This window comes from Rosa rugosa, chromosome 1, assembly GCF_958449725.1.
Source record: "Rosa rugosa chromosome 1, drRosRugo1.1, whole genome shotgun sequence".
In the NCBI taxonomy this organism is placed as follows: domain Eukaryota; kingdom Viridiplantae; phylum Streptophyta; class Magnoliopsida; order Rosales; family Rosaceae; genus Rosa; species Rosa rugosa.
The window spans coordinates 54400354-54412315 of NC_084820.1; the positions used below are offsets into that span (position 1 = coordinate 54400354).

Consider the following 11962-nt stretch of genomic DNA (forward strand, 5'->3'; position numbering starts at 1 on the left):
ATCCAATTTCAGGCTTTCACCTAGATTCCTTCGCCTTCCCCACCTTCTTTTCCTCTATAAATCTCCCCCGCACCTTCTTTTTACTCCACCTCATCGAGATTCAAGTTGGTTTTCTTTAAGAAAAATTAAGTAAACCAACCTTGATAGCTTCATTGAGTCCAGCACTAATGGCAACCTATGCGTACGCAAATCACCAAAACTCATCTCAAAGGTCAGTAGCCATGGTGCTGGCTCTAGTATCTGCAATTGTACTCTCACCACTATATAATGTGACGAGTCGAAAAGCCGATACACGATATTATGAAACAAAGCGGATGAGCTCTGGGTTTGTTCTTCCTATGGTTCTTGCTGGACTAATTATTGCTATTAAAACCACCTCGTCATCTTCCAGTTCATCTTCATCGACACAAGGAAGCTCTTCTTTCATTCCCTCTGCGGATCCTTCGTGGGTACTAAGAATTGGGAGTTCAAGCTGGGGACTTGCTGGGGTTTTAGTCATGTTGATGCTAGTACTTTCATGGCAAAGTTCTGTCCATGAATTTTTCTGGAGATAGATCTAAATTAAAGCCCACTTGTAGTGATCTCTCTGTTGTTGTCTTTAGCTTCATCGAAGATTGTATTCGATATATATCTAATAATGTAAGTGGGGACAAGTAAATGAAAAGAAAATTTCTCTGAACAAAGTGACCTGCATTCTATAAGGCAATTTAGAATGATAAATACTAATGGAATTCAAACTTATACCTAAATTTTTTTTTTTTTTTATTACATACAGAATTGTGAAAAAAAAATCTCACGAATTTTTCACCAATTAAGAGGTACTAAAATCCTGTGAATATAAATTTTTAAAGTCTTTAAAATGCTAAAACATTTTTCTCTATTTATATCCAACTTCAGGTTCTCCTCCCCCACCTCAGTTAAAACCAAGAGCCCAGGACTACTATGAGTACTATCCACCACCGCTTAAAAAAAACAACAAAAAAAAAAAAAAAAAAAAAGAAGCAAAACAAAAAAGATGCTAGAAAGAAAGAAACTAGGAAGCAGATGCGTTCAATGGAGGAAACACTAATAAGCCCAATGAGACACAAACCCAACCCACTCAAAACGACTAATAATTTCAACAGGAAGTTTCGTAGTGCAGAGCTTAAAAGTTAAAAGCCAATTCCGGGTCATCTTTCTTCTCCCGCTCACCGGTCGCCAAAGCCCTAGCTTTAATCGCAATCACTCACCGCTCTCTATCTCTCAAGCAAACCCAACAGCCTCCTTCTCTCTAACTACACGGCGATACAAAACCAGGTACGGTAGCTACCTCCTTCTTTACTCATCGTTCCTGATTGCGCTCTTTCTGTCCTCTTCTTGATTCGAACTGTAAATGTAGGTAAGCTCGATCCAGAGTTTAAAATAGTGAAATTCAAAATTCCTGCTAATAAATTCTTAATTTTTAAGGAGCAGAAGGGTTTCTGCGTTGTCGAAATTGTCAAATGCTAAGGTGGAAATTTCTCAAGCAATTGTGTGTCAAATTGATGCTTTCCTGTGTCTCTAAGTGTGGACTGTGGAGCAATTGAGAATTTGAGATATGCTAATTTCCATTTGGGGTTCTTAGGTCTCCCATTTTACTTAGACTCTCATTGTGTTTTCGTTTTAATTTTGGTGCTTGCCTTGTAACCCTTGTCGTTTTCGTTCTTGCGATTTGCCCTAACAGCAGTTATAGCAGACTTTTCATTGTTGTTCTGTATAATGAATCAAGAAAATTGTGCTACTATTGTGCTAGGTTGTTGAAGTTGTGTAAATTTTCCCCTCTAAGCACTTTTGCTCTATACTAATGTCTGCAGGTTATTCTTGCTACAATTTCTTTTGGCCTTGGTGTGAAAAGGGTGTCGAGACTGATAATCTTACGAGAGTTTGCGTGGTTGATTGTATGAGTCCAGATTACTGAAACACATTAGAACTTGGAGGTTTAGCCCATTCCATTAGCTCTGCCCCTACCTAGTAGAAGTACCCAGAACCAGAAAATGGCAGGGGAAGATGAGGACTTACCAAGAGACGCAAAGATTGTGAAGACGCTGTTAAAATCAATGGGCGTGGAGGACTATGAACCTCGCGTTATTCACCAATTCTTGGAGCTATGGTATCGGTACGTGGTCGATGTACTCAGTGATGCTCAAGTTTACTCTGATCACGCGGGCAAGGGTGCGATTGATTGCGATGATATCAAGCTTGCCATTCAGTCCAAGGTCAATTTCAGCTTCTCGCAACCCCCTCCAAGAGAGGTAATTTACTTCTGACCCCTTCTTTTTCACATGCTAAAGCTGAGCTCATGTAATAAAAATGTAGAAGAAAATGCATCAGAATATACTATGCTATGTGTTATAAGATCGAACAAAGAGATAATGCAAATGCCATCGGGTTCTCTGTGTATCTAGGACATTACATAACAAACTTTGACATGTTTAAGCTAACTCTTAATCAGGTTCTACTGGAGTTGGCCAGAAACAGGAACAAAATTCCATTACCAAAATCCATCTCAGGGCCTGGTGTGGCGCTACCACCTGACCAGGATACCTTGATCAGCCCAAATTATCAACTGGCAGTCCCTAGGAAACGACCAGCTCAAGCAGTTGAAGAAATGGAAGAGGATGAAGAAACTGTTGAACCCAATCCACCCCAAGAGCAGAAGCCTACTGATATACTGCAGAATACATCCCAAAAGGTATCTTTTCCCCTTGCTAAACGCACCAAGTGAGGCTATATATGGTATGTAAGGGAAGAAGCTGCAGTTCGTTTTGGTCTAGAGAAGCGAGATCAAACTATTGTTAACTTGTCACAAATGCTGATTTGTAATGATACTTATACATGTAGTAGAATGTAAACATCATGCCGTTTAGTTCTGGTATCTGTTCCTTTTACAATGATAATGCTTAGACGCTGTGGTTTTAAGGATTACTTCTTGTCATGTACTACAATCCCCACATTCAAAGAAGAAATAGACTGCAACACCATACAGATCAAGTCGTGGAATTCATTGTTGTATAGTTGAGGATAAATTGTTCATTATAACCAACTGAACACAAAGATATGTCCAACCAACAGTTTCTCTGCGTTTACTCCATCTATTTTAGTTGATATTAGAAAGCATCCATTCAGCATAATGAAACAAGTCCTGTCGGAGTATGATGAAATATATAGTGCATTCAATTTGGGAACTCCCAAGATAAACCGTTCTGCACCATGTTGAATTCGGATGGTCATCAAATAGCAGAACCATGCAGCTGTTCTATACAAATGCTTTTGATTTTTTGTACAAGAATAACCGTGTGCGCCCCGAAATACACTATATATGGGACAATCGAGCACAAGGTCATCTTCTCCAGCCTACCATGCTTTTAGCAGGAGACCCTACACTTGATACAGTCCTGCCCCGGTCGTACATGCGTTGAATCTCTTCCCTGTACTCTGTTAATGACTTGTCAGGAATAGCTGGAGTCAGCTCCACTACATCCCCCATCTGCAGTTTGCATGTAGGATCACTCACTGGCATTTTGTTCAGCCTAGGCCTTAGTTCTTCCTTCAATGGGAGTCCATATGTTGTCCATCTCATGCTCCCGCGCCCAACTTTTCCAACCAGATCCATAATTGTCGAGTTTGCAGGAAATTCTTGCACAGACATCTGGAATATAAGAACAAATATGGTAAGACATACAATTGTTAAACACGCCAGTGTATGATAATTTTAGTTAATAATACTGGTCAAGAATATGTTAAGTTTAAGAAATAAACCTTGTCATTCTCTATCAAAATGACGAACACTGGCTCATCTTCACCACAGTGGGATTTGTAAGAATAAGGGCAGTCATCGGAATGAGAAGGAAATGTGCAAGGTGGCTTGATTGAGTCAGCATAGGTAATCGACGACCGGTCTCTGCTCATTGCCTCGCACTGCCAAGTGACCACCCATCTTGCCCACTCAACCATCTGAAGCACAAACGATGGGTGCTTACAATCACCTTCCTTATATCTCCAATGAGCAGCAAATCCAAATTCAGCTTGCAAATGCATCTCCTTTGTTCGAATTTGCACTTCTAAGGGTACCATGCCTTCACCCATGACCACAGTGTGAAGTGACTGATACCCATTACACTTGGGTTGTGTTATGTAGTCCTTGAACTTCCCCGGAACCTCAGTCCATAGCTGACGAACAACTTCCAGTGCTTGATAGCAATCTTCCTCTTTCTCAACAATCAAACGTAGCCCATGGATATCATGAATTTCACTCATGTTCAGTTTTTTTCTGCACAAAATAACCCACCCAATAAGTCAACTAAAATTTTCAATTACGCAAGGGGAATAATATGCCAGAACCAAAACATGCAACCTTGTAGAACTTCCAATATGCCAGAACTTATGGCTACCAAAACATGCAACCTTGTATTAATTTCATGCTGCAAGCATAATTTCACTAGTAAAGGAGCCAACAGCAGAGAGGGAGAACATACTTTAACATTTTGCAGTAGATACTATACAAGCTCTTATGCCGTCCACAGAGGACATGGTAGGAAATGGCTTTTTCTCTAAGAGCTTGGTCTAATCTCGCTGTGGCAGAAGCAATCAGTGCATCATCAAATGAATCTTCAAGCTTAGACGATAGGTCATTGTGTTGGTCTGGATTGAGATGCTTAAAACATAAATTTTCTAGCTGCACCTTCCAGCTTGATATTCCAAGTCGGTGGGCCAATGGCACAAAGATCTCCAAAGTCTCTTTTGCAAACCTTTGCTGTTTAGTTAAGGGCAATGCATCCAGTGTCATCATATTATGCAATCGATCAGCCAATTTAATGAGAACAGCTCGAGCATCTGCCATGGCAAGAAACATGGTATGCAAACGGTCTGCCTCAACTGTCTTGCACGCAGTATTATTATCACGGGCAAGCTTGCTCAAATGACTCAGCTTTGACACCTAAGTAAACAACAACATTCCAAAGGATCAGTTCATTACTCAAACAAAACAAAAAACAAAAAACAAATTAACCCAGATTATTGTTGTATCCCTCTTCAGTCTTCACTCTGGTTTCACTTTTTTGTGCTTCATACAATAGAATATGAAGCAGTATCTTCCCCACATCCAACACAAAGAAAGACAGAAGAAAACTAAATAAACAAAAGTTGGCAGAAGTAAAGCCCTTGTGTATCTTATGGAAGAATGTCATTAGGTAAATCATTATAGCTACAACAATACTACCTCTACACATGCTTGCTGTTAGAAACATATTAGTGATAGTTATATAAGTGGATTCCAGTTAGACTCGGTACTACATGTACAACACCATATGTAAAAATCCTATGCCAATGATTGCGAAATACTACTCATACACAAACAGAAACTCATCTAATTACTCCTACCGAGTCACACAATAGAGTAATGAAAAAATTCTCATTCTCTTACCCCTTCAACTAAGTCAGCAACTCCTGCTCCAAATTTTCCAAATATATAGTCATAACTCATAACAGAATCATCAAGCGTGTCATGCAAAAGCCCTGCAGCAACAACTGCGGAATTAGCCCCGATCAATGCGAGCAGCACCGCCGTTTCTACACAATGCTGCAAATACGGATCACCACTTGCTCGCATCTACAATAAAACAATAAGATGCAACACAACACAAAACGTTTCTCAGCCCAATTGACCAAAACCCCAAACCGAAAACAAAACCACTCAAGAGCAATCAAATCCAAAATTACCTGCCCTCTGTGTGCTTTCTCGGCCTCATAGAAAGCCTTGATAACAAACTCTTCATAGAAAATCTTGTGCTGCAACTGCGCACCTACAAGCAACTCACTTGCATAAGGCTCGAAATTGCCCTCCACAAACCCATCCTCCATATTGAAGGTCAATTCATCCAGCACAGCTGATGATCTCATCTCCAGAGCATCATTTCGCACCTCGAAGCTCGGCGAGTCATAATCCACGCAGGAAGACCCCAAAGCACCCCTCACAAAGCCATTAAACAACCCATTACTACCGCACCGCAAGTTCACATCTCCATTGCTACTCCTTTCCCGCGCAATTCTCATCGGAGGGCTCCTCGCAGAGCTCGAAACCCCACTGCTGCTACTCGAAACCGGGCCCTGAAACACCGAAATCGGGCTCTGATCTCTATTCATTGAAGCCCCATTGAACTTGCTCTGCGAATACCGGAACGAGCTGCTCAACTCCTTCAACTCTTCACCCCTATCAGGCCACATCGACCCCAATTCCTCACCTCCTCCGCCCGAAAAGCTGGAAGAAGACGAAGCATGCTTCACCGTCGGAGACGAGAACAAGCACGACAAGCCCCCCATCGCCGGCTTCTGTGATGTCGACGGCGTCGAAGCCGCGGACGACGAAGATCGGGAGCTCAATTCGAAATCAAACGTGGCGTGCGAGCACACACTGCTCGGCGGCGTTGCGTACAGAGCAATCGGGACCGTCATGGCTCTTCAATCACAAAACCCAGATCGAGAAAAAAAGCTTTCACTGAAATTGAATTTCGTCTCAGACCCAGTAATTTTCCTCACAGGAAGTCACTTACTTTCCCAAAACAATTTAAGCAATTTCTGAATTTCAGACCGACCCAATTTGGAATTCCCCGAAACCCAGTTGGTCAATTTCTGAGGCGCCCTGTTACCCAATTACAATCAAGCTTATTGGGTCCCCAAATCAAAATGAATCTATAAGCAACAGATGAGAGAAAAAATTGAGCTACAGTTTGTTGGAAATTTATACAATACACTTCACCTAATTTTTCGAGGAGAGTGAGTCAAAGACGCCTGGAAAACGATTAGCGAGAGCGAAAGAGAGAGGGAGAGAAAACGAGAAGGAGAATTGAAGAAGAAGAAGCTTCTGCTTCTGCTTCGTCCTTGATTTTTATTGAAGACGAATCTCTCTCTCTCTCTCTCTCTCCCTCTGTCTCCCCCTGTTTTTTCTTTCTTACTTTTTCGATTTGTAATTGCTTTTTGGCCAGGGAAATCGAATGTGGAATTCCCTGTTTACCCTGGCGTTGTGTCCGAATTAACAGAGGCAGTACTTTTTGAATTTAGACCATACAACAAGGATGGTGGTCTGGAATATTGGGTTAATCCAATCCAATTCAAATCTAATTATAGAATTCACTAGAAAGGCATGAATCTAACTGTGTTTCTATGCTTAATTAGAAAGAATAATTATAAAGAAAAGGTTATGATTGAAATTAAATAAATGTTTTTGAGTGATTAATAAATTTACGTATATCCTAGTCGAATACAATTTTTTTTTTCTATTTATTCCTTGTAGCCATTGCCAGAAAGTGTTTAGGAATAAAATCTTGAACGAAATCATATGCGTACAAAATATTGTAGATTTGGATTAGACTATATGTTTATCAAACCCGAATGGACAAAGAATCAAATAAGGTATTAAACTCGTGGGCCAATATAGGATGCTAGAGATTATTCTTGAATTGTTTTCATCGTGCTTGAAGTATTCTTTCATCTGGTGTATCATTTTTATGGTATGTGCCTTATCTACTTGATTAGTTTTATATTACTGATTTGATTCGTTGTTGAAAATGGTAACAGAATATAAAACTCAATTATAGTCATTGCTTCCCACTATGGACAAAAGGTTCGCACTATGTGCCTTTTATGATGCAATCAAGCTTTTGGTCCAAAGCTTAATTAAATTGGATTAACTATCCATAAGTATCTGAAAGTTGATTGGCAAAATGACTAGAGTAAAGCATGCGTGGATCCTACTGGGTGTTGGAGCAGATAATTGGATTAACCCATATTAAACTAGTTGCGTTGCGTCTAAGGTATAGAAGAGTGCAACCTAAGCAAACTGTAGTAGTACACCTTTGCAAAACCGTAGGTGTGTGTGCTTGACCATGACAAAGATCGGATTAAAACTCAAAATTATCGAGATGGACATGAATGTTGTCATGCAAGCACACGCTTTATGCAGTTTAACGAGACGTAACATGTATTATGCGTATTTTCATTCGTTAATCAATGATATTGTTTGTCAGTCCGTCACATGTTATTTATGTTCGACGTATATTAATTAAATGTATAATTCTATGTCACATTGCGTGTGTTTCTAATAAATGTGTCCGATACGAAAGCTTGCTTGAACAGAAATTAAAGCATACTCATATTTAAAATATCTGAAAAACTTATCAACGTAATGGTCGAGGAAACACAACGAATTAAATTCATAATTTAACTATAATATCAGTCATTGAATTACAAATCACCTTGGAAGGAGGAAGTTGGAGAAAAGAATAGTTAACAAAAATCAGAGGGGCATAATCGACAATCAAACAGAAAATTCCCAGCGAAAATAAAAAAAACTAAAATAGAAATGAGAGATAATTCTCTACATTTCTGGAGAAGCTCAAGAAGTCCAGAACATTATAGCAGTCCACGATAAGGACCACCCCGCAGCCACCATACATAATAATATTTAATTCTCCATTTTTTCTTCTCGCAATTTCCCGATTCATATAAATACTGTATTTAACTGCCACATTCAGTTTCGTGGGTCTGTAAGGGAACAGCAAGTGGCACTCACACGCATCACTAAGCCACATGGTCGGCAAGCGAGTCCAACACGTGTTCGCCATCGACGGCTGTTAGGTGACCGTCTGTTTGTCACTGTACGACGAGTCACTCTCCCGGCACGTGCTCTCCGGCCTAGTCAGCTCCGTAACTCGAGGGGGTGACCGTCAGGAAAATCGGACGGTTAGTATGGAGGAAAGGACTTGTGGACTCTGATTTACTGGGCTTGTGTATTCGGCCTTGTTAACAAAGGTCAGAAGTCAACTTGTGTACACTACCCTACTCGTGGTCAATTTTTCCTTTTTTTCTTCTTTTTTTCTTTTTCTGAGGTATTTGATTTGTTTTAATTTTCGTGTCGACGGTCTAAAACCATTTTGAATTATTGGGCATTTATTGGAAGTTTATGTTTTGCAACAACTTCAATAATGTAGTGCTACAATGTAGGACGTTGAAATGATGATATTTTGCCAAGGAATTTGGTGTTGTTGGTGGCGATTTTCATACGTCCAGATTCATGATTTACTAAAAGACAAGGTTTGGGGAGACAAAATTGGTCGAACACACACTCCTAGTAGGATGGATCATTCTTTTTTCTTTTTTTTTTAAAAGGAAGATTATTCAATAACTTGGACTTTCTTTTTTCGGCCAAATGAATGTATAAATGAAGACGCAAATTATATGAGTGAACTACCTACTTTTGTAAACGAAAACAAATGTAATGTCCTTTATTATACAGTCTCTTTTATTTGAATATTTTATTCATTATTTACACAATATAATACAGTTTGATCTCGAGATTAGTGATATAGTATTCATTATTTGAGCAAAGAAAAAAAAATTAATACCCATAAGACATAAGTCATGATGCTCCATGTTGTTTTTGTTTTTGTTTTTGTTTTAGATGTGAGAAAGAAAAACAAGCTAGCTACATCGACAATTTCTTAAGCACCTAGCCTTATGCTAAGATGATCAAAATCAAAAGCTAAAAATCCATCAAGTGAAAAACCATTGTGTCAAGTTCGACCCTCTCCCAAGTTTTGGCCTAAATTAGTCAAAACATCTAATGTGAAATTCACCTTAAAATATACGTGTTTGAATAAAACATCCTAAAATTTCGTAAAAAGTCTTTTAATGTTTGAGTAATAGTTTTGAGCCGTTTGGGACTTGGGTGACTCAGTGAGTCCCAAGGTGAATGCATGCGTGAGTAAAGCTCGTTGGTGTTGCGTATCAAAGTGTAGCCCAAAACGTGGAAGACAACTCATGCATGTGTTGGAATGTAGCTCAATTTTCATTTCCATGCACTCTACGATACTTTGATAATTGATATTTGATAGAGACAAGTGCCCCCAACTCTATGATTCAAATATCTGACTTTTATTTTCTTAATTATTTCTTCTTGAGAAAATAATTAACAACTCCAAGAGATCATGGCATCGACCTTCACCAAGTAATGCTACTTCTTTTGGTTTGGATGATGTATAGTAGGATTGAAAACCAGTTGAACTTTAAGATTCGTCTATGGTTTAATATTGTAACGTCAATGATGATCGTTATCGTTGTAGTTAGGCTTGATTCACCAGAGGTTAGGGTAAGTCTAGACCTACAACATTTTCCTATCTCCAAAATTATCAAGTATCAAGCTCTTGATCTAGAATGTTAGACGTATCGGAGACATTAAACTGCAACATTTGAAGAAATTTCATAGAGTTTAATTGATTGTTCATGTGTTGTCTATACCTAAAATTAGTGGCAATAGGGTCTTTTCTTATGGTGTTGGCTGGTTACTATTTTATGTTTCGCTTGCAACTTTATTGTTGATATTATTGGTGTTGTGCAATAAAACCTCTTTAACCCATTACAACTTATAAGTGATATTATATGACATTGATATTGTTCTCACTAAATCACTTTGAGCGATAACATATATGTGAGATTTCATCTTAAAAAAATATTGGCATTGCTAGTGGCAAACCAAACTCACTTTTGGGTTTTGGCATTAAAAAAACCAACTTTTGGCATTACCACACTTTAATGTGGTGATGTTTCTTATGGGCCTATTTGATATTTTTTTTGTTTAGTGATGGGCCTGCTGGCCTTTTGGTCTGCTCCTTGGGCTGCTCTGAATGAATCCATTGGTTGTTTTTAGTCATTTTCTTGTCAAGGAATTTCTTTTGGTCAAATTATCATAATTGACTGATTCTGAAAAGAGCATGTCACCCAATGAATCTGTAGATTGGATACTGTGCCATAATTACAGTAAATCAGATTCGCTTATGTCACCCATAATTACAGGAAATTCTGGTTATTTATATCAGATTCACTTCATGGGCATATTCAATATCACATAGCATACAATTGGATAATAATTCACATTAAGTTTTGTATAACCATGATTCTCTGAGATTCTTTATTATTGTGAGCAATAGTAATTGCAGCATGTCTCAGGAGACACTCCTTCTCAAAAAAAAAAAAAAAAAAATTTAAAACTACATGTGTGATCTTGCTACTTCTGTGATGTTCGTGCTATTGTCGAGGAGAGGAAAGCCTTTTTTTTTATTATTATTTTTTTAAAATCATATCAACAAGTCATAAATATAACAACTAGTCTTCGTGAATCGAACTCATGATCTCCTATCTACGAAGAAAGACTTATGCAACTGGACCAAATGGTGTTGGGCATAAAAACTTTTTCTTGCACCAACTTCTTCTATTTTTTCCTTTTTTCGTTTCACCATAATAATTCTTATGAATGATTTACTATGAGTTGTTATTTTTTATTTTGGTGAAACTTTTAGATAGATAGATGAGTTATTGAATACCAGATTGTATCATTGAAGTGTATGATCGTGAGCGGTGATTCATTAGCAAAGAGGAGAATGTCTTTTACACAGTATAGAAAATGTGAGAGAAGAAAAATTGCAAATTAGTGTTTCTGATACTAGGAGAACGTGGCATTGTCTGATCCTCCAAGTTTACTCTCTTTCCCTTTTGTAGATTTATATAAACCTTGGACATTCTCAGTGGTTCAAAAATTTAACAATTTATGTATAGAATTGACTTAATTAATAAAGATAGATGACAATAGACATGTTCAAAATAGTCTCATCAAGTTACCAAAAAAATAAATCTTATCAAATTTTTATTTGTTTCTCTATGGCAATGATAGTTCTCTAATAAAAAAAGTACATGGATTTTTTTTTCTTCAGTAAAGATAGATAATATTTATTCAAAAACTAGAATGGCACTTACAGTGATTTCCTCTGCTCATAATTACCCAAGCAATTAGGAAAGACCAATAGCATCCACTGTTATAATGAAACTCACTTATTCAGTAAACCTATACTATTATGATTAGTTTTCTTTTTTTGATCATATAAACAACTCAAATGCT

General features: G+C 38.1%; 2 protein-coding genes across 2 annotated transcripts; one reads left to right on the top strand and one right to left on the bottom strand.

The window, feature by feature from the left end:
- Positions 1–1124: 1124 nt before the first annotated feature.
- Positions 1125–2943, top strand: LOC133725488 (transcription initiation factor TFIID subunit 9). The gene is made up of 3 exons (XM_062152767.1): positions 1125–1296; positions 1833–2270; positions 2471–2943. The coding sequence occupies exons 2-3, from the start codon at positions 2013–2015 to the stop codon at positions 2741–2743; spliced, it is 531 nt and encodes a 176-aa protein (XP_062008751.1). The 5' UTR covers positions 1125–1296; positions 1833–2012; the 3' UTR covers positions 2744–2943.
- A 226-nt stretch (positions 2944–3169) lies between these two features.
- Positions 3170–6965, bottom strand: LOC133725487 (probable GTP diphosphokinase RSH2, chloroplastic). Its single transcript, XM_062152766.1, has 5 exons — positions 5737–6965; positions 5441–5626; positions 4494–4954; positions 3778–4288; positions 3170–3667 (listed from the first exon to the last, which is right to left on the bottom strand). Exons 1-5 carry the CDS (start codon positions 6466–6468, stop codon positions 3359–3361), a joined length of 2199 nt encoding a protein of 732 aa, XP_062008750.1. The 5' UTR covers positions 6469–6965; the 3' UTR covers positions 3170–3358.
- Between the last annotated feature and the right edge of the window lie 4997 nt (positions 6966–11962).